The 22439-nt window shown below is 45.9% G+C and overlaps 1 protein-coding gene across 1 annotated transcript; it reads left to right on the top strand.

Annotated features, from left to right (window-relative positions):
* The first annotated feature begins 918 nt into the window (after window positions 1-918).
* On the top strand, window positions 919-21706 carry TNFRSF11A (TNF receptor superfamily member 11a). Its single transcript, XM_077777680.1, has 10 exons — window positions 919-1034; window positions 1461-1608; window positions 2500-2581; window positions 3638-3763; window positions 7889-8032; window positions 12959-13052; window positions 14488-14582; window positions 16370-16483; window positions 20749-20801; window positions 21652-21706. The coding sequence occupies exons 2-10, from the start codon at window positions 1582-1584 to the stop codon at window positions 21682-21684; spliced, it is 768 nt and encodes a 255-aa protein (XP_077633806.1). The 5' UTR covers window positions 919-1034; window positions 1461-1581; the 3' UTR covers window positions 21685-21706.
* The last annotated feature ends 733 nt before the right edge of the window (window positions 21707-22439 follow it).

The following is a 22439-nucleotide window of genomic DNA, read 5'->3' as shown; positions in this document are numbered from 1 at the left end:
TTAAAAGATCTGTAATCCTATAGCCCTGTCAAGTAGATATGGCGGTTTGAGGCTGATGAAAATGTTCTAGAAGTATTTGGCAGTGGTGGCTGCACAGCTTTGTGAATATACTAAAACCTACTGAATTGTGCCTTCTCAAGGGGTGAATTTTATGTGAGTTATATATTGATTTTTTAAAAAGAAGACCTGTCCAGGTGTAAAGTCACCGTAGGCGTAGGAGAGAGAAATGAATTCTAAGGAATTGTCTGCTGAGGAGCTAGGACATCTGGTCACCTCTGGGATCAGTGACTTCGCCCTTTTGGCCAGAAAGTGTAAAATCCCTGGGTTCGAAGATGGATGGGTAGAGGGAGTCACGGCCACGCTTCTAGACAGGTAAACAAATTGCCTGCATGTTCACGTCAGATGGTGCTCCCCTGGAGGCAGGGTTTGGAGCCCAGGACGCGGCCCGGAGCCTGACAGTGTGCTAAGCTGCTGCTTCAGGGGTAGACCTCTTACCAAATTCCCCTAAAAAGAACCTCTCTGTGTGAAGCACAAAGCCTGGGCTTATCTCACAGAGACTGCTGCAGCTTTCGTGTGGGTCAGAAGCCATCGATAACCTTTTCCATCTGAGACGAGGCCCAACCACATATGTCTCTTGTTTGCCTTTGTCATCAGTATGGCGGGAGCGCTCGCTTAGTATTAGGCTCAGACGAACCCTATTTGGTAGGATTTGCACTGATCACCTTCAGCTTCGCCACGTTGCTCCCGTTTGCCTTCCGTGTGCACCTGTTACGGTGCTAGACGCAGACCAGGGCCGCCTCCCGAGGAACGGATTCCTATGACAGCACAAAGAGAGAACGGAATGGAGGGGCGGCTTCTGTTAGGTCATTCTTCCTGGTTTCCGCGGGGCTCACAGCTCCGCCCTTAAGCCCTTGCTCTGCACCAGCCCACGTGGGGAGCGTCCAGTTCGCAGTGTTGGCTGGGCCCAGTCCAAATACGGCCTCCCGGGCACACGTGGCTCCAGGAACACATGGAACATTCTCGCTGACCTCAAAGTAACCCTCCCTGCCGCATCCCTCCCGCAAGCCCTCTGCCTGGCCCGAGGGACATCAGAGGGGTCCGCATTGGCCGCGTCCCGCACACCCCACTCAGCAGCCCGGGCTTTTCTGGGTGTGGTGCTTGCTTGATAAAACTTCCTTCCAGAACAGGGGTATCATGAGGATGCGTGGCTTCTCTAAGCTCTGTTATTCCACACCTTCTGTTCAGGCTCTTTAATACGCAGATGAAGCCCTCTGCGAGAGCGTCCCCTGCCCATTCCTTTTCCCACATCTGGCCCATCTCAGTGTATCCTGTAAGCCTGAATTCACTTATCACAGCCCTTAGGACACCGCCCCTGGGCTTCTCTGCCTGGGGGGGCGGGGGGGAGCATCCTGGTGTGTTTAGCCCTTTGAGGGCAGGGTTTATAACTTTGCATCCCGGAGCCCCAGCAGGTATTCAGCCAAACGCAGCTGCGGTGCGGCACCCTTCTGTTTCCCACCTGCCTGCCCGTGGACAGGACAGGACCGTGGTGTCGTGTCTTTTCTCGCACACCAGAGGAAGCTGATGCAGAAAGAGCTTTTCTGTGGCGAGGTGATAAGAATCTCTGAGTGGCTGTCGGGGACTTGGCTTTTTGTTTTGTTTTGTTTTACGTAGATGGGCAGATCTGGAGATCGCATTTGTATCTAGAATCGTACAGAAAGGAAACAGAGGCTCTAAAAGCTTAAGCGGCCAGTCGGGGTGGGGGTGGGGTCCCCGCCTGCAGGGTTCCTATAACTGTCCAGCCTTAAAAAATTCTCTGTGTGTTTCAATTTTAAGAGGTAAGCAGTATGACACGTCCTTTAAAGCTCAGAGAATGTCTGGGCCTCCTGGGTGGCTCAGTTGGTTAAGCATCTGACTCTTGATTTCGGCTCAGGTCACAATCGCACGGTTCATGAGTTTGAGCCCCGCATCAGGGTCTGTGCTGATGGTGTGGTGCCTGTTTAGGATTCTCTCTTCCTCTCCCTCTGCCTGCACGCGCATGGTCACTCACTCTCTCTCTCTTTCCCTCTCTCTCTCTCTCTCTCTCAAATAAGCTTAAAAAATTCAAAGGAAAGTCTGAGACCAAAATTGACATCCCTCATGTACAATATGTATATTAAGGGGCCGCCTTATGTTCTCCTACGGTTTTATGACCAGGGTTGCTGAGCTTGTATTTGTCCACCATGTGACCATAATCCATCATATTACCACGACCATCACCGAATGGTTTGAAATGCCTCAATGGGTTTTACGTCAGCATCAATTTGTTTTATACATTCTTAGTGGGGGAGGTGCTAGTACAGGAAAGTGGCATCTTGGGGAGGTCATATCACAAGGAGCAGTTTCAGGACTGTTTATGGTGTTTCCTTAGGCTTTTCAGAAATGGAATTCAGCGATTCACTTTTTGTTTTATCCGGAAAGGACTTGTGCAAAATCTCTACCTGATGTCAATTTCCTTTTCAGGTGACTTTTCAGATCACCCCTCCGTGTACCCGTGACAGGCATTATGAGCATTTTGGACGATGCTGCAATAAATGTGAACCAGGTTTGTGTTTCCTTGCTCCTCAAAAGTGGGTGGAGCTCTCATTTTATTTCTTAATCCAGGGAATAATTTCTATCCTGCCAGATTAAAAAAAAATTCGATAGACTTTTTATGGGAGTGGCAGGTAATACCGTATGTCACTTTGAAGACAAAAACCTTTCTCTCAACAGATAAAATCACTTAAAAATCACAAGCAATTGCAGAAACTGGTACTTAATTTATAGTGGAACACAGTTTTCTAAACCACCATTTCTTGAGAAAGCAAGGTTTTAAAAACCATATTTTAGCACTTTGCAATTCAAACTTACAACATATAAAATGCAACTCTTCTTGAAAAGTATCTTACAGAAAATTTGGGGGAAATACCATACTTACTGGAATTGTTGCCACTGAAAATTGCCCACACCCGGCTAAACCTTCTCCGCACACACCTGCTGAGGGGCAGAAGGCGGACCGGTTACCTCTCTGCCATACTTGCCCTACCAGATTGTGGCCAAGTGTTTCTACAGCCTTAGTAAACTCCAAAGCCACAGGCCCCTCACTCATTCATCGTTCTAGAAACTGCAGATACGCTACAAGATCTTTTAGATATTCAAGCTATACATATTTTTCGGATGTGTAGAAGCAAGATATGGTGATTTTCGTGAGCATGCATGCATACCCATGCGTGTGTGTGTGTGGGGGGGGTACTCTTTGGTCAAACTGAGTTAGCCGTGAGCCCACAGTATATGTAGGACGAAAGAAGTTAAGTCTCTTGTTAGAGAACCGTCATCCTTTCCCTGGTCAGCCAGCAGAGACGTGGGGTGGAAAGGACGATCTTTTCATTAGTGAGCTGAAAGGCTGCTGTGACCTTGAGCACAGCAAACCTAGGAGAGGCTCTTCCAGCCAGCTGGGAGGCCTGAGAGCCCATCCCTGATACGCAGCCTCATTCCGCGTATCCTGCTATGTTAGGGAGCTTCCTGGGGTCACAGTCCTTCAAGTAGTCCAGTAGATTGGTGTATTTTCATTGTTATGGGGGGGTATTTTCAATGGGTGCCTTTTTTTTCCTTCTAAATTAAGGAAAGTACATGTCTTCTAAATGCACTACTACCTCGGAGAGTGTGTGCCTGCCCTGTGGCCCGGACGAGTACTTGGACACCTGGAATGAAGAAGATAAATGCTTGTTGCATAAAGTCTGTGACTCAGGTAACCCAGGCATAGCAGTGGTGAGTGCGGAGAAATGATATTTTTGATACAGTGGTGCTATCTCCTTTGGGGGCCATAGGAAGAAGTTTTGACCTTGGACACCCAGAAGTAAGTGCTTCAGATCCCAGAAGCATCGTGTGAACATTCTTCCTTTAGAGCTTTTTTTGCCTTTTTTTTTTTTTTTTTGAGAGGGAGAGCAAGCAGGAGAGGACCAGACAGAGAAAGAACCCCAAGCAGGCTCCATGCTCAGTACGGAGCCCAATGTGGGGCCCAATCCCATGAAATGCGAGATCATGACCTGAGTTCAAATCAGCACAGACACTTAAGTGACTGAGCCACCCAGGCGTCCCTTCATTTCCAGCTTTTGTTCTGGAATATAATTGCATCCCAGGTTAACCATGGAACATGTGTTACATTTGACAGAATATTGCTACAATGTTTCCGTGTGTGTTGCGTTATTTAATTTTCACAGAAACCCTACCAGGTAGCCACAATTATCCCATTTTACAAAGGAAGAAACTGAGACCAGGAGAGGTTGGGTGACTTTTCCAGGGTTAACAGATGAGAAGCAGGACTCAAAGCCAGATCTGCCTCTCAAGTCTTTTTCCTGAACCATAAGTGTCTTACTATACAAGTTGATCTCCCTATTAGACCGCTACGGTTTTTATAAATTTTGACTCAAAAAATTTTTTAATTATAGTTTAATTGTAGGAATCAGGATCAAAATATGTCCCTTGAGTCTTGACCCAGAGGTTCCTTTTCCTCTTTTTTTTTTTTTTTCCATTTAGTTTATCTGTTCCAGAAACCATGTTTTTAATCCTGTGAAGTTTCCACAGTCTGATTTCTGCTGGTTGCATTTCCTTATTTAACATATTTTTCTGTCTCCTGTATTTCCTGCAAAGTGGTTGTTAGGTCATCAGAAGCTGGGTGGTTTTGTTTTGCAAAACTGCTTCATAGTTGGCATAATGTCGGGAGCATATAGTAGCTGCTTATCTCTCTTCTTGGGAGATGAGTGGCTGTCGAAGGTCATGGCCTCTTTCCATCCACTTTCATGAGGAGCTATAGAAATGTGACCTCCTATCACTCCCTCTTCATTAATAGCTGGAGAAACTTCCGTCCCCAACTAATTGTTACCCTGAAGTATAGTATACACAGGAAAGGCAGAATGAATGCTTGTAACTTTATTTTCTACCACTTTTCAAAAGAATGATTAGATCACCAAGCTTCTCCAAAGGATTTGTATGAATATTATGAATGCAGCCATTTAGACATATTGGAGGTGTTTTAATCTATTGCAGTTACTAGTTGTATGGGTGCTGAGATTGCCTCACCTCCTCCGGGTGGACTCCCAGTCTTTGATATGACCCCAGGTGACTTTAAGAGCTTGCTTCCCAGTTCCTCTTGGACATTTCCTGCCTTGAACCTCAAAGCAGCCATTTCTTTAAGAATTCCTTCCTGATTGCGTCCAGAGGACATCTCATCTAGCGACCTCAGTCTGGACGCTAAGGGGGGATTCACTGTTACCAGACAGATCCTCGTTTATAGGTTTTCAGTGGCCAGAACTAGGAGAGAAGTATTTTTTGATTTTTTTAAACATGACAGTTTTCTAATGTGTTAGAGACAGCTGGCAGATTTGGGCCCCAGAAGGTAACATGGAAACTCCACTGAGCAGGAGCATCTGATCAAGTCTTTTTTCCTTCCCACTGCTTAGCAATGACCTTGACTCACTGCTGTCTCTTGGAAATAAAGATTCATTCTGTCTCCTGCCGAAGTCGATTAAAGCCCCAAACCTGGCGCATTAAGATACTTAAAAATATGTCAAAATTGTTCATCACCGCACTGGCTTACATCCACGCACATTTGAGTGGGGTTGTGGGATTAGAATTTTCCAAGGACGTGACCCTGGTCCACGTATGTTGTGGCATTAGGCACATGTTTATGCAGCTTGGCCTTGGTGGTGTACAGCTGACCTGGGCCCCGGGGAGCGGACGCAGGAGGGACGCAGGAAGATGTCTCCAGGTTTTTCACGCTCTGGTCTAAAAAGAATGGGAGTAGGAAGCATCTCCTCCCCGCAGGCTGTTACCCGAGACGGGGAAGGAGACAGGGGTCTGCTTTGCTCACTTCTTTTTCCCTCGGAGCTGTATCCTCAGCCATTCGGGCTTCTCTAACACAGTAGCACAGACTGAGTGGCTTCAACAGCGGACGCTTATTTCTCCCAGTTCTGGAGGCTGGAAATGGGGGAGGAGGGCACCGGCGTGGTTGGGTTCTTGGGGAGCGCCCCCTTCAGGATTTCACGATGTTCTCGCCATGTCTCCACCTGGCGCGGGACAGAGAGGGACGAAGGAAGCTCTCTGCCCTTGTGCAGAGGCACTGACCCACTCACGCGCTCTCCAGTCTCGTGACCTAACCACCTCCCAAAGGCTGCACCTCTTACCACCATCACACTGGGGGTGAGGGTTACAACATGAATTCCAGGAGGACCCACATCAGTCCATAACAAACTTCTGTAAGGACTCAGGAGTGTAAGTACGGGGGCTGTTTGGACAGTCCACGTGAGATGGGTCCTATAGGGGTGGAAAGTCTGTTTCAAATAATACTGTAGTGTGTGTGTGTGTGTGTGTGTGTGTGCGCGCGCGCGTGCAGGTTGATTCTTGTTATTCACAGAATAACCTAATGTTCTTTAAAGTCACCACAAAAGAATGAACTACTAAATACTGAACCACTGCTCCCAGGGGAAATACGGGGTTAGGTTCCTGGGAGCCTCTGGTCACAACATCTTTGTCAACTGATCCATGTGTCACCTTGTTTTGTGTGTGTTTCTGTTCAAAGACACCTTAATAAATATCTTGATTCGTTAACATTGAACTTACAGCCAACAGCGCTGTAGCTCATGCCTGAACAAAGTTTACCTTAACGTGTATCTTCTCCGTGGGACGCACCACGGCCCTCTTGAGGGGCCTGGAAATACCAAATGGCACTTCTGCTCTCTGACCGTGGGCCATTGTAAGCAACGGCATCACTAACAAAAAGCACAGAAATGCCAAAAATAGGACACTAACTAAACCACAAAAAAGACACTTGACTCCAGTCTAAGAGCTGTCACAAGAAGACAGAGTGGGACCTTGTTTGACCTCAGCTGAGAGCATGAGCGTCCAGCCAGTGGCTCGAAATTTCCACTGTTCTGTGTGTGTCCAAGAATGACCGCAAAAGTGTCAGCAGTACTGATTTGGGGGTTACAGTAAAATTTTAGCGAGTGGGTGAGATTGCAAATGTGAATCAACAAATAATGGAGGTGGCCTTGTGTGAGTAGGCATGACCGCCCTTCCACAAAAAGTGGAAAGGGCAGGCTTGGGGTGAGAAGGAGAGCACCTTGCAACGTGTTGTGAGAAAAGAGACGAGTAAGGAACGGCTTGCCCTGAGTAGTTGGGGAGATTGACTTCCGAGTGTGTCATCAGGCCCGACCTCTGTAACGCATTCACTTCTCTAATTACCCTGTGGCCCCTGTTTCCGCAGCTCTGCAGGGTCCTCAGATGAGTCCCCCGTCTCCACATCCCTGTTCTCGTAGGTTCGGTCAAGCATTGGTGTGAAGACTATTGATCCCATGTGAATTCACTAAAACTTAAGCAACCATGAAATCTATTTCGCATTAGCCCAAACAGACAATGATCATAAACTCCCCAGTTCTTAGTCTTCCTGCTGACATGAAAATTGCCTTAAAAAAAAAAAGAAAAAGAAAAAACCCACAAGACTCCGCGTGCCTGGGTGGCTCAGTGGCTTAGGCGTCAGACTTTTGCGGGGGTCATGGTCTCAGAGAGGGGGAGCCTGCTTGGGATCCTGTTTCCCTCTCTCGCTGCCCTTCCCCCGCACGTGCCCGTTCTGTCTCAAAAATAAACATTTGTTAAAAACCCACAAGACTTAATTATGGAGAGGGAGAGAGAACCGTGCTGGGCTGCTGTAGTGCAAGCACTATGGGGGAGCCTGGGGGTTCCCAAACCGCTGTCCCGAATGATGCACTTGCGGCGGACAGGCGCGCGCTGCGGCCCCGTCCCGGGCCCCGTCCGGGTGCCCGTGTTGCAGCGCGGGCCTGAGGTGGAAGGTGAGCGGCTGCGTCTCTGTCTCCCGCAGGCAAGGCGCTGGTGGCCGTGGAGCCCGGCAACCGGACGGCCCCGCGGCGCTGCGCCTGCACGGCCGGCTACCACTGGAGCGCGGACTGTGACTGCTGTCGCCGCAACGCCGAGTGCGCCCCGGGCTTCGGCGCCCAGCACCCGGGTAAGGGGTTCGGTGCGCGCGTCAGGCGGGCTCTCCCGCGGGGGCCGGAGCGGGCTCTGAGGGGCGGCTCTGCGTCATTCCCCCTCCGGGGAAGCAGGTGGCGCCGAGGTAGCTTGAGGGTCCCCCTGAGCAGGGCCAGGTTACCTCCTCCACGCGAACGTGAGCGCACGGCGCCCCATCCCCCCAAGGCTCCCCCATCCTGGACACCTTGGGATCCCCGCTGAGGCGGGCAGGGGAAACGCAGGGGTCCTCAGACCCTTTTTAAAATCTGGTCTAACCCCTTAGAACGATTTTGAAAAACCACGCGCCCCTGGCATATTTTTAAGTTGGCAGCTAACATTTTTTTTTTTATTGCCAGTGTAAAGGGTTGCTAAGGAATTAGTTTCCAAGGAATTATAACAGCAGTAACACTTTCAAAAATGGAATTCAGTGGCGTCTAAACAGCATAGCAGTTTGATAGCATCATCATCCTTTTTAAAAACGCACTAATGGCCCTTCACTCTTGGAAGTTTTACACGGTTCTTTTCCTTCCTTTAATTTGTATCCACTTCACTTTCCCCATAGAATTTTATCCTAATGTATTTTTATGCTTGGAGGCCCTCTTACTAATCACCTTTCCATACATTTTCACATCAAAACTCTGCACGGATTTGAGACTGTAATTTTTAAAAATTTCCCATGACTCAAGGTTCTAAGAGTTAAAAACACTTCGGGACTAAATTTTATTACTGTTATTACCCAATTGTCAAAAATATATTTTGCTATAATTGTAAAAACTATGAACTTAATGAGTGAAATTTTTTCTTATTCATATATTCATGGTTGAATATTATTTATTGCTAAAATGCAACAGAATTTAACATTAATTCTATTTCCACCAAGTGCTGAGAAACTTGGTCCCATAAATAAATGGCTAAGGAAGCCTTCCGTTAGACAAGTATCAATTCTTTCAACACTTCCTTTGTTATATGTCCAGGTCACATAGTGGTGTGACATGAAATGTTTTTTTTTTTTTTTTAATGTTTATGTATTTTTCAGAGTGTGTGTGTGCACAAGCAGGGTAGGGGCAGAGATGGGGATGGGGGTGGGGTGGGGAGGTGCAGAGGATCCGAAGCGGGCTCTATGCTGATAGTACTGAGTTCCATACAGGGCTTGGACTCTCAAACAGCAAGATCATGACCCGAGCCGAAGTCAGGCACTCAGCTGACTGAGCCACCCAGGTGCCCCTCAAAAGGTGTTTTTATTGATCTCTCAGTTAAGAACTCTGTGTTCTCAATTTTGTTAAGAGTAAAGAAATAGTGGGGCTCCTGGGTGGCTCAGTCGGTCAAGTGTCCCACTTTGGCTCAGGTCATGATCTCACAGTCCATGGTTTTGAGCCCTGCGTCAGGCTCTGTGCTGACAGCTCAGAGCCTGGAGCCTGCTTCAGATTCTGTGTCTCCCTCTCTCTCTCTGCCCCTCCCCTGCTTGCTCCCTGTCTCTGTCTCTCAAAATAAAGACATAAAAAGTTTTTTTTTTTTAAAGTAAAGAAATAGATATCTTCTTGACAGAGAAGTATTTCTTAGAGTTACTTACTGCCCTGACTTCTGGAAAGCACCCCAAAGCAGTTTTTTCAAGATGTAACAAATGATCATTTATACCTGTTGATCTTTCAGTTAGAGGCAACTTGTTTTAACCCAGAAGCCTTGGACAGGATTAGGAGAATTAAGATGGTATTCATTTCAATGCCTATGGAGGAAGTGGTCCGTCAGACTCCCACTGGTAGTCAGCCCTTGTTACCAAATGTATCAACTAAACCAGATGAGCTTTCTCTTTATTAAAATAAATCTGGGGCACCTGGGTGGCTCAGTCAGTAAGGGTTCGACTTTGGCTCAGGTCATAATTTCATGGTTCATGGGTTTGAGCCCCTTGTTGGGCTCTGTGCTGACAGCTCAGAGCCTGGAGCCTGCTTCGGATTCTGTCTCCCTCTCTCTGCCCCTCCCCTACGCGCGCGCACGCACGCACACTCTCGCAAAAAGAAACATTAAAAAAATAAAATAATTTTTAAAATCTCTTTAAATAATTTAAAAACAATCTCCCTATGACAGCCAACTCCCTTCCAAATTTGATTCTAAGACAAGGTGCCACCCGCGTGAGAAAAGGTGCCAGTTCTCTGATGGGTGGTCTGGCTGCCATATTCCTTTGCGAATCGTGCATTCTCTGCAAGTAGGCGGAGGATCGAGAGGGTGAAGTGGATGAATAGAAATCCTGCTACTGCCCTACCTTGCAGTGTATTTGAATTCTGAACAACTCACCCTGGTCCCAAATACCCCATTCTGTTGTCACACTCACGTTTTGCCCTTGACAGACAAGAAAAGGCAGACCCTGTATGGAGGTGCTCTGAATGCAGGACTTTTGCCGTTACCTGTATTTTGATTTGTCGTGACTTTTTTTTTGGGGGGGGGGCATCTCAGAGGTTTGGCAGCATAGCTTTGGAGTGGGTAAGCCATGTGCCTTCTTTTGTAAAGTGGGAAAAGTGTGATTGTGTCCAGGGAAAGAGGAACGGAGAACCTATAGGATGCCTCAGGTAGCTCAGGGTTTCCAATTGTGGATGTGGAAGTCAGGTGCATGGATTTAATGTCCTTAAAGCCATGTGTGACTTATAGCTCCTTAAGAAGTCTTTGTTTTTAAGGGTTACTCTTCTAGAGTGTATTAATATTTTTAAAAGCTGTCTGAATTAATGTGAGCAACTAGATGTTAACTGGACTTCTGTTATTATTGTTTCAAGGTGAATCAAACTACTAGATTAAGGCAATTATTAGATTAATTATTAAATAATTACTAATTTTTGAAACATCTCAATCCAAGTTAGCTAACATATAGTGTAATAATGGTTTCAGGAGTAGAGCCCAGTGATTCATCTCTTACATGTAATACCTGGTGCTCATCCCAATAAGTGCCCTCGTTAACACCCATCACCCACTTAGCCCGTCCCCTGCCTCCCCTCCATCAGCCCTCAGTTTGTTCTCTGGATTTAAGAGTCTCTTATGGTTTGCCTCCCTCTCTGATTTTATCTTATTTTTCCTTCCCTTCCCCTATGTTCATCTGTTGAGTTTCTTAAATTCCACATTTGAGTGAAATCCTATGATACTTGTCTTTCTCTGGCCAACTGATTTCACTTAGCATAATACATTCTAGTTCCATCCACGTTTTGTAAATGGCAGGATTTTATTCTTTTTGATAACCAAGTGATATTTCATTGTATATTTATATACCACAACTTCTTTTTTAAAAAATTTTCAATGTTTATTTTATTTTTGGGAGAGAGAGAGACAGAGTGCTAGCAGGGGAGGGGCAGAGAGAGAGAGAGGGAGGCAAAGAAGCTGAAGCAGGCTCCAGGCCCCTAGATGTCAACACAGAGCCCAATGTGGGGCTTGAACTCATGAGCCATGAGATCACGAGCTGAAGTCGGATGCTTAACCGACTGAGCCACCCAGGTGCCCCATGTACCACATCTTTATCCATTCATCAGTAGATGGACATTCGGGCTCTTTCTTAGTGTGGCTATTGTTGACAGTGCTGCTATAAACATTGGGGTGCATGTGCCCCTTCAAATCAGCGTTTTCTTATCTTTTGGGGTACCCTACTTATCGAGGCAATTGCAGAAATCAAGAATGTAATTCCCATTTGACTTTGAACAAAGAAAGTGTAATTTCTTATTTTAGTGCTTTATTTATGAAAATAAATCACAGAAGTGCTTTCAAGAGTAAATAAAGTGCTTCAGGAGTAAATTGTGATTTTGGCACCAATTGCCTGATTATGATATCACATGGTAGCCAGTGTTCTTTTTTAAAAGTATTTATTTATCTTGGCAGGGGGTGGGGGAAGCAGAGAGAGAGAGAGAGAGAGAGAGAGAGAAAGAGAATCTCAAGTAGGCTCCAGTCTGAGCATGGCTCAAACCCACGACTGTGAGATCATGACCTGAGCCAAAATCAAAAGCCAGAGCCTAACCAACTGAGCCCACCAGGCACCCCGCCAATGTTCTTCTTTATTGGAATCACCAAAGGGTCATCACATGTCAGTTACAGTAAGGATAATAGACATAGGAAACTGGAGACATTTCCTAGTTTGATAACATAGTTGACGAGGAATATTAGAGATCTCAAGAAGGCTTACTAACCAGGACCAATTTCTGCTTGTGCTGCTGTGGCTTACGGCAGGGGTCCAAACTCCATCCCACCGCTGTTTGTGTAGAGTTTTACTGGAACACAGCCATATTGTGTGTGTTTTCTAAACATTGTCTATGATGTTTTCACGCTACAAGTAACTACAGCAGAGATCAGAAGGCCTACAAAGACTAATATATTTACTCAGTGGCCCTTTATAGAAAACATTTGCTACCAACTCTTGGTTTAAGAGAGAGATCTGTAGGGTTTTGGGGGGAAGGGTTGCTTTTGTTTCCATTTTTGTCTGAGAAAACTTTGTTACAAACACTCTAGTGTTCGGACTCCGAAGATCTAGCTGGTCAGAAGGAGGCAGGAGAGGAAGTTAGCCTTAGAAGCTGTAAAAAGGCTGCTGCCCTCTAGGCAAAGACTGCTATAAACCCAGAAGGCTGAAATGGGGAGCGGACAGGTGGCTGGTTCAAACAAGACAGCCGGCCCCCCGCGTGACCAGGACAGCGGCTCCCAACGGCCAAGTGTCAGTACCTAACTCAGGTACTGATGTCGGTGGCCTGACGATGAGCCAGTTACCTTGCTGACCATGGTTCTGGGACCCTGGCCCCTCTGAAGCCGGGACCCAAAGCAATCAGCCGCAGGCGGTGAGGGTGGGAAGGGGAGGCCGGAGGCACTGGGGGCGGCTCCTGATCTCGGGTCCTCAGGGTCGTCAGCCTGGCCGATCTCTAAGTGTGCCTGTGTGTTTTGCGTGTTCTTTTGTCCATTTTTTTGACAGTGCAGCTCAACAAGGACACAGTGTGCGAGCCCTGCCTTGTGGGCTCCTTCTCGGCCACCTTCTCTTCCACAGAAAAATGCAAACCCTGGACAAAGTAAGTGACAACGAAGGAGCCCACAGAGTTTGTTGATCTGATTTGAGTTTTAAATGTTTTCAACATTTATTCAATTTTGAGAGAGGGATAGAGCGCGAGTGGGGGCGGAGCAGAGAGCGAGGGAGACACAGAACCCGAAGCAGGCTCCAGGCTCCAAGCTGTCAGCACAGAGCCCGATGCGGGGCTCGAACTCACGAACTGTGAGATCACAGCCTGAGCCGAAGTCTGAGGCTTAGCCAACTGAACTGCCCAGGCGCCCGAGTTTGTTGATTTTAAACTCAACCTGCGCTGTCCCATCTGGATTGAAAACAGACGGATTCAGTTTGGTGAGGCTTCTTCTCAAACCCATGTTGAAAATGAGAAAAAGTCGTCAGTGAAGTACGGGGGAAACAGCCCAGTCCAACTCGCCTTCGGCTTCATGTGCGACAGGAGCCCTGTGCCACTCTTGAGATTCACTTGGATCGACACTTTGACTTACAGCTGCAGCTTCTTCTTTCCTTTTTCTAAACTTATTTCCTTGAAAGTGACATATGATGTTTATTATCTTTCTCTCACCGCTCCCACGCGTCCCAGCCCCGCCCCCCAAACTGGTGTACTTGCCCAGAGATCTGTGTACGCATAGTGTGTGTGCATATGAAAGCCTCCTGTTCATGTGAATGTTTCTGTACGCTCAACATCTTGGGCTCCTGCACATAATATATGCTTAAGGAAGCTCATTCCATGTTTGTTCACTCAGATCTTCGTGGTTTTTTGTAGCTAGTGTTTCACCATAGAGCTGTACCGTCATTTTATTTGATAAATTCCCTTTTGATAGGCATTTAGATAGTTTCCAGTCTGTGGCAGTGATAAATAATTCTGCAGCACATCATCTCATGTATATATACTGTTTCACACTTAATGCAAGTGTGTGTGTGCACACAGTAAAATTATATGTGTGTATATATATATATCTTATATATAGTGTGTGTGTATATATATTGTGGAATTCCTGGGTCTTCCCATTGTGTGCTTTTTATTGAATACTGAAAAATTCACAATATATTAATTCTCATTAGATATTTGTTTTCTGATCCACTTATCCACCTTTTATGTTGAAAAAGATTTTTTGGGTTTTCAGCTTCAAAAGAGCATTCAGCAAAAGGTTATCACTCAGCCAAGGCCATTGAACCATTTGGCATCTTTACCGAAGACACCTGTGCTCCCTCTCAGAGCACAGTCTCACACTCGGTCCTAGAGACCCCAGCAGGGGTTCCTTTGCTTATTCCTTTGCCCACCCTTCCAGGCGCTGGGTATTGAAATGTGCAGGCAGACCTCAGTTCTTCTCCTGAAGGAGCTAGCAATCTAGTGGAGTGGAGCCTTGTGTAGCGTTGTTTAAAAAAAAAAAAAAAAAACAAGAATATAAAAGCAAAGTACTTAACTAACTTTACCTCCACAGCTGTAGCATTCTTGGAGAGATGGAAGTTCGCCGTGGGACTGACAAATCAGATGTGGTTTGTAGTTCTTCTCAGCCGTCTACAAAGCCACCGAATGGTATGTTCAGACAGAGTGGGTTGGTTGTAGACGTGCCCAGTCTTGTTGGCTCTTCTAGATTTCTTCCAGAGTACATGCTGGGCCTGAAGGGGTTTACCTCTCCCTCTTCATCCCATCTTACCCATGGTGGTCACCCTTCGCTTTTATCGGCGTTCTGACTCGAGATGTGTTGTTTACTTGAAAATTTCCTACTTTGGAATGGATGACTAATAAAATATTCATATATGCAAAAATAGGAAGGAAAGAAGGAAGAAAAGAAAGAAAAAAGAAATGGAGCTATAAACACGAATTAAAATGCCCAAATATGGCCGGATACTGGAGGTCACAGTAGGGGTATCTGTGGGAGATTTTGGTCACTAACTAGAGTTAGAATATAGCTACTGTTATATACGGCACATTTTGCAGATTAAGTTAAACTTAAGTCATTTAAGTAACCAAAGCTTGACAGAAAAGTTGACAGCGTTTGTCAGTTGGATGCTGGCATACCCAGGGGCGTGAGGTGGTGCAGGGGTGGGTCCAGATACGGCAGCACCGGAAATGGCGCACACAGCAGGAAGACCCTTGTAATAAGGCAACAGATTAATGGGGCTAATGGACTAAGAAAATGAGAGGGTTAGATTTGACATTTTGGGAAACAGGGGACGCCAAGGATTCTGGATATGGAGTTAACACAGAGCAGCATTTAAAAAAGACCATTTAAAAGATAACATTGGAGGGCACCTGAGTGGTTCAGTCAGTTGAGTGTCTCTTTGGCTCAGGTCATGATCTCGCGGTTCGTGAGTTCGAGCCCCATGTCGGGCTCTGTGCTGGCAGCTCAGAGCCTGGAGCCTGTTTTGGAGCCTATTTTGGATCCAGATCTCACTCTGCCCCATTTACATTCTGTCTCTCTCTCTCAAAAATAAAACATTAAAAAAAATAACATTGGAAATAACTGAGAGAATAAAAAGCTACAATTTTTTTTAAATGTTTACTTATTTTTGAGAAAGAGAAAGATAGCACAAGCAGGGGAGGAACAGAGAGAGAGGGAGACACAGAATCCGAAGCAGGCTCCAGGCTCTGAGCTGTCAGCACAGAGCCCGACGTGGGACTCGAACTCATGAATCGCGAGATCATGACCTGAGCCGAAGTCAGACGCTCCACCAACTGAGCCACTCAGGTGCCCCCAAAGCTACTTTTAACAAGAGAGGAGAGGAGAGTCAAGAGTGCCAGGAACCAGGGCATGTAAACCAAGAGTTCATCCTATAAAGGTTCTAGCAATGATGTGATCAAGGGGATGGGACAGATATTTGCGTCACGTCGTGTTGTAGATCACATCCCCGAAACACTTCGCGGGACAGCTGTGGTTCTGTTCTCATGACCAGCAGAGCCCTGGCGCCGTGTTGTTCTTTGGAAAGAGTAGGGTCAGGGGCTTCCTTTGGCCTCGGAAGCCGTCTGCTCAGAGGGATTGAGGTGTTGTTCTTTAGGTGAGCAAAGATGGATGTGGACGGCATGGTCAACATGATTAGAGTTGTACTAAAATAGCAACATTTCAAGACAGCCCTGGGCTGGCTTGCGGAGGGACGCCAGGCGCGGGCCAGGCTGCAATGTCGCTTCCCCCTTCCAGAGGTGAGCACGCTCTGCACACCTACCGTCAGAGCTGGGGACCGTCCTTCTTCTCTGATGCCAGACCAACAGCCTCCATTCTGGGGTCTGATTCAAAGGGTTTTGTTGTTAAACAAAAAGTAAAATGATTTGAGAATGATAGGAAATCGTCTTTAACACCTTTTTCTTATTTTCTTCCGATACAGAGTCCAAGATATACTTGCCTGGTTTAATTATTCTGCTTCTCTTCATATCCGTGGCATTAGTTGCTGCTCTCAGCTTTGGTGTTTACTATAGGAAAAAAGGGAAAGCAGTAACAGGTATTGTATCTCCACTGGTTTTTGAAAATTAATCTTAAAGGAAGCAGACACATTTCTGGGTATATGCTTTGGAAGGTGTACATAGAGCCTATGACTGCCTCCGGTGATTGGCTTAAAATAAGTGCCTTGACTTGGTTGCAGTTAAAATAAGGACAAATACACTGTAAGCCTAGTTCAATGTTCTCTGGCCAAACAAATAAACAAAAAAAACCATGGTGCCTTTTGATGTGTAAGCAAACAAAATATGCGAGGTTCAGGGAGCAGATGAGTCTTAGGCTGTGTGTTCTTGTAGGATAGATCATGCATCATCAGGTGTGAATGTGTTGCCTTTTCCCAAGAATACCAACATTTAAAAAAGATATTTATTTTTTTAAATTTTTATTTTTTATTTTTTTATGTTTTATTTATTTTTGAGAGAGATAGAGTCAGCATGAGCAGGGGAGGGTCAGAGAGAGAGGGAGTCACAGAATCCGAAGACAGGCTCCAGGCTCTGAGCTAGTTGTCTGCACAGAGCCTGACGCGGGGCTCGAACCCACAAACCGTGAGATCATGACCTGAGCTGAAGTTGGACACTTAACCGACTGAGCCACCCAGGCGCCCCTATTTTTTTTAATTTTTAAATGTTTATTGTTGAGAGAGAGAGACAGAATGTGAGCAGGGGAGGGGCAGAGAGAGAGGGAGATACAGAATCTGAAGCAGGCTACAGGCTCCGAGCTGTCAGCACAGAGCCATGTGGGTCTTGAATTCATGAACCACGAGATCATGCCCTGAGCTGAAGTAAGACGCTTAACTGATTGAGCCACCCAGGTGCCCCAAAGTGTTTATTTTGAGAGAGGGGGGAAAGAGAGTGATCAGGGGAGGGACACAGAGAGAGAAAGAGAGAGAGAGAGAGAGAGCGAGAGAGAGAGAAAGAGAACCCTAAGCAGGTTCTGTGCTGTCAGCTCAGAGCCCATTGCGGGGCTCTGTCTCCCAAACCATGAGATCACAACCTGAGCATAAATCAAGAGTCAGATGCTTGAGCCACCCAGGCACCCCAAGAATACCAACATTTTTAATGCACCCACTTAAAATAGAGACAAATGTGCCAGTAAATGGACATAAAGTTTTAATTGGTGTCTTACCTTGAAATATGAAAATAAGTTATCTTTAATACAATTTAGGTGTCCATTCTTAGAAGGAATAATCAGGGGTTATCTTGTATCAAGAACAATCAATAGTGCCTTTTGGCCTTACATCACATTTGGCTTCTATACTGCAAAGCTGAAGGAGAGTAATTTTTAAGAAAGAATTTTTCTTTTTTTTTTTTAATATTTTTATTTATTTCTAGGAGAGAGAGAGAGACAGCATGAGCAGGGGAGGGTCAGAGAGAGAGGGAGATTCAGACTCTGAAATAGGCTCCAGGCTCTGAGCTGGCAGTCAGCACAGAGCCCGACGCGGGGCTCGAACCCACGAACCGCGAGATCATGACCTGAGCCGAAGTCGGACGCTTAACCGACTGAGCCACCCAGGTGCCCCAAGAAGGAATTTCTTGAGACAGTTCTTCATGCTTTCGTGGCCAGACCTTCCTCTCTTGGAGCACCTGTTGACCCACCAACATTTTTCTATTTTCAGTTGCTCAGGTGTTTAGCACGCCCACCTCACTTCACTGTGATTTGATCAGTTCTCCCATATCACATGCATGGACTTCATGAAACGCCGTACACGTTGCTATTTCCATTAACGTCACGTTACTTAATGAAACACCGGGCAATCAAAAGTTCTTAAAGATGGAAAATGATGTTCAAGGATGCATGTGTTAAGTATACAACAGCGTTAAATGACCTTTTTTTAAGAGTCTACTCATTATTCAATATTTTTATTTAATGCCGCTCCACTTCCCTAGCAACCCAGTAACTAGGGATTTGAATGATGCATGTTCAGATGGTGAGGGTCACTTGTGGAGTTTACGTGAGATAAACAGATTTCTGATCTTTTTTTTTTTTTTTTTTTTTAGTTTTTGTCCCTGTAATAATCTCTTACTGCCATATCTTCTCAGTGAGAAGGACGATGGGTCTACCAGTTACTGAATCAGTATTTAGAGCTGTTTGTTGGCTTTCTCTTCATCTGTTCATGGGGCACATGTTTATTGGCTACCAGGGACGGGACTAGCCCTGGGGGCTCGTTACTGAGCTCGCATGGTGGGCCTAACCCTTTAGGCCCACAGTGAGTCTGAGTGCTGAAAGGGAAGTTGCGGAGCTCCAAGTGAGCAGATGACGGGGGGGTCCTCTGACCTTGGGGCCAGCAGGGGTCTCCCGGAGGAGACAAGGAGCTGAGATCTGAAAGGCAGTTGGGATTAGTTGAGGTTAGTGCAGCCGGAGCAGAAAGAACCAGTGTGAGATGAAATCGGACGGGGAGGCGTGGCCAGATGATGGAGTGCTGCACGTGTGGTTAGCGAGTGTGCTCCTCATCCTTAGCAAAGAGCAGTGAAAACAGCCCTCTGGCTGTAGATAGAAAACAACTTGGGGGGTGCAGTAGGAGTAGACGCAGGCACACCAGTTAGGAGGGCTTTTGCAGTCATCCGGGAGAAAGATCATCTTAGTAACTGTGACTACCACCTCTGCACACAAATATCATTTCTTAGTACCATTTGGGATTATCTAGCACTGATCCCTCGGAGGAAGAGCTATAGGCTTCCTTTTATTTGGGGCGACTTTATTTTTGTGTAATTTCAAAACTACAGAAATGCCACGAAACTAGTAACAAAGGTGATTGCAATAACTGACACGTATTGAATATTTATCCCGTGCCAGCACGCTTACGCATCTTACACGTGCTCATGAAATCCCAACGGCGCCATGAGGTAGGTGCTGGTGTTTCTCCCGTTTCATGATGAGGAAACTGAGGCTCAGAGAAGTGAAATGGACCAGACAAGGTCATGTAATAGGGAGCATTCGCTATTATCATGATATGATTATCTTCTAGTAGAGAATGGACAGCCCCCTGCCCCATCAAAGTCAGCTGAGGTGGGGTAAAATTTTATCTTTGTAGAGCATAAATTCATAGATTTTATGGATTTGGGGCCAGCTGGAAGTCAGTGGGGTCTGACACAGCCTTCTGGCGTGCAGTTTCCCTGTATTGTATGAACATTTGCGCGAGGGTACTGGCAAGGCAGTGGCCCAGACCTCTGTCTTCTTCATCCCCCCCCNCAGCCCCACCCACCCTTCCTTTGTATTCAAAGAAAACTAACAAAGGGAAGGAGGTCCCCCGCAGTCCCTGCAGCAGCTCCAGCTCCCAGTGTGCCTGGAGGGATTCAAACTTTAGCACATGATACTGCACATGATACTTGGCTTTGTGGAGATCAGAGAGTTCTGGTTTCGGTCTAGATGCCCTTTCTCTTAAAAGAGAAAAACAACGGTCTTAGCCCATAAACACAAAAATCAGAATGGAGCCCATCTTTTAAATCTAACCAAAACCACAGTTTAGAAATATCTGTTTTTTTTATAAGAGAATCCAGAGATCTACTTTATTAAGGACTCATTGGTAATTAAATGTTTTATCTTTTCTTAAAAAGAGTCACTGTGATGAAGGGCACTTAGATCATTCCTGCATGTTACAATAGTTCAGAATTAAGAGGGAACAGGGGCGCCTGGGTGGCTTAGTCGGTTAAGCGTCCGACTTTCGCTTAGGTCATGATCTCGCGGTTTGTGGGTTTGAGCCCCGCGTCGGGCTCTGTGCTGACTGCTAGCTTGGAACCTGGAGCCTATTTCAGAGTCTGTATCTCCCTCTCTCTCTGATCCTCCCCTGCTCACGCTGTCTCTCTCTCTCCTAGAAATAAATTAAAAAATATTAAAAAAAAACAGAATTAAGAGGGAACAGAATACTCCCAGAGGAAATCTGGTGTGTAGAAGTGAATCTCTGTCCAGAAAACAGTGAAACACACATAATGTTTCTTCTAATTACATGAAATCCCAGCCTAGATAGACACAGAGAGAGAAGTGTAAGATATTAACGTAATAAGATTGATTTCTACAATGCATGTGTGAAAACCATTGTTTTGTTGTCATTAAACCTGTGTAAAAGAAAAGAAAGTTCGGGTTTCGGTAGGAGGAGTCTCTGAATTGGTTGGTTTTTTTTTTTTTTTTTTAATGTTTTCACTCTCAGGATCTCTCACTGAAAGACTTGTGAAGGACTATGGTTAGAGACCCACTCAGCTGACAGAGTGGTCAAGAATATTGTATTAGAGGAAATAATAATATGAGGTTCTTATCTTTACTTTGTTTTTCTAGCTAATTTGTGGCACTGGGTCAATGAGGCTTGCCGCCGCCTAAGTGGAAATAAGGTAAATTTCAAAGTCTTAAGTGGCCCCTTACCGTACTTTTCACAGTTAGGCTGACATAGCTGTTAGTAGTCAAGTGTTGAGCACCCCCTGGGAAACGGGAACAGCCTGGAGGGGCGGAGCCTCCAATCCCAGGGATGATGGTGCAGGATCACCCGAAGCCCATGCACTGCTCATCCTGAATGCTGTTTTCTTGTTTTTGTTTTTGTTTTTTGCATTTCACACCACGCCTCACCTCTGTGCACAGACATCAGGTGTGCTGTTTGCTAGTGCCAGTCTTGCTCACCTAGCACAGGCTCCGAGGAGGAAAGCTGCCATTTCCTTTTACTCCAGAGTGACTGAAGATAGTTATTTTGGTAACTTTTGATATAATCAGAATTCTAGAAAAGCAGTGAGAATAGTACACAAAAAAAAACTGCCACATGCCCTAAACTCAGACCCAGCAATTGCTTCTACTTTATCACATTGCATTATTATTTGCTGTCTGTGTGTGTATGTGTGTGTGTGCTTTTATTCGTGCACCATGTTAAAGACAGACGTCATGCTCTATACCTTTAAATGCTTCGGGGTGAATTTCCTAAGAACAAGCACATTCTCTTTTATATAACTATAGTGCCTTTATCAAAATCAAGAAATGTAATAGAGGTACAGAGTGTTATCCACATGTGCTATTAATTATTAATAGTCTGCAGTTATCCAATTCTGTCTCTTAGATCTCTTGTGTTAGGTATAAAGAATATAAAATTTAAACCATAAGCTAATCCTGATTTTCCCAATTCCAACCCCAACCACATAGGATTCATTTGGTCTTTCCCTTACCTGGATTTCAATCTTCCCTCTCCATTCCCAACAGGATGAAAGCTGGCTCCAGAGATTCTCAGCATAATTGCTCATTTGCTCAATTCCAGAACACACAGAAAGTAGTTTCAGAATTACTAAACCGTACCACAGCACAACACAAAGCTACTAGCGAGAATTCATTATTTGTTTACATTTTAAAAAAAACCAACAACTTAGATCGAATGTATATGGACAAAACCCTGTGTTCGGAGTTGAGTTAGCTCTTTGCCTCATTTGGGTGCAAAGGTGCTGCTCCTGGGAGATGCAGTTTGATTCCCTTGTTTCTGGTTGGATTCCACTTTCGGGTTCTCCCCCACTCTAATTTTAAATGACACACGCAAAGCGCCAGAGTGAGTGGTCCATTTGTACTTGTTAGGGTGGAAATAATGACTATACGCCATTCTCAGCCGTGTGTAGTAGGAACATGTTCTAGCAAGTCCGGGTATTAACACCTGTGCCTTCTGCATGAAACCCGCAGGAGTCCTCAGGCACCAATTTTAGCAGCGCTCACATGGAAGCCTCTAGTCAGCGTGAAATCTGTGAAGGGGTCTTACTGCTGACTCTGGAAGAGAAGGTGTTTCCTGAGGACATGTGCTGCCCCAACGGTGTCGGCATCTGTGGGGGTGCGTGCGCGGGGGGCGGGCCCTGTGCACGCGGAGAAGACGCGGGGATGCCCTTGGTCAGCGAGATGGAGGGGGACCCCTTCAGGCGGATGCCCATGGAAGACGAATATGTAGACAGGCCCTCCCCGACCCCGGACTCTTCACTGCCCCTCACGCGGCCTGGCAGCAAAGCCACACC

Source organism: Crocuta crocuta, unplaced genomic scaffold (genome assembly GCF_008692635.1).
Source record: "Crocuta crocuta isolate KB4526 unplaced genomic scaffold, BGI_CrCroc_1.0 scaffold36, whole genome shotgun sequence".
NCBI classification, from domain to species: Eukaryota; Metazoa; Chordata; class Mammalia; order Carnivora; family Hyaenidae; genus Crocuta; species Crocuta crocuta.
Note: the sequence above shows the minus strand (reverse complement) of the source record. Positions and strands in the feature narration are given on the sequence as shown.

Bases quoted from the DNA above. Each gene is read 5' to 3' on its own strand.
- TNFRSF11A (XM_077777680.1), top strand. From the start codon at position 1,582: ATGCAGAAAGAGCTTTTCTGTGGCGAG. The intron at 1,609-2,499 runs GTGATAAGAATC...TTTCCTTTTCAG, and splicing joins AAGAGCTTTTCTGTGGCGAG to GTGACTTTTCAGATCACCCC. The intron at 14,583-16,369 runs GTATGTTCAGAC...CTTCCGATACAG, and splicing joins GTCTACAAAGCCACCGAATG to AGTCCAAGATATACTTGCCT.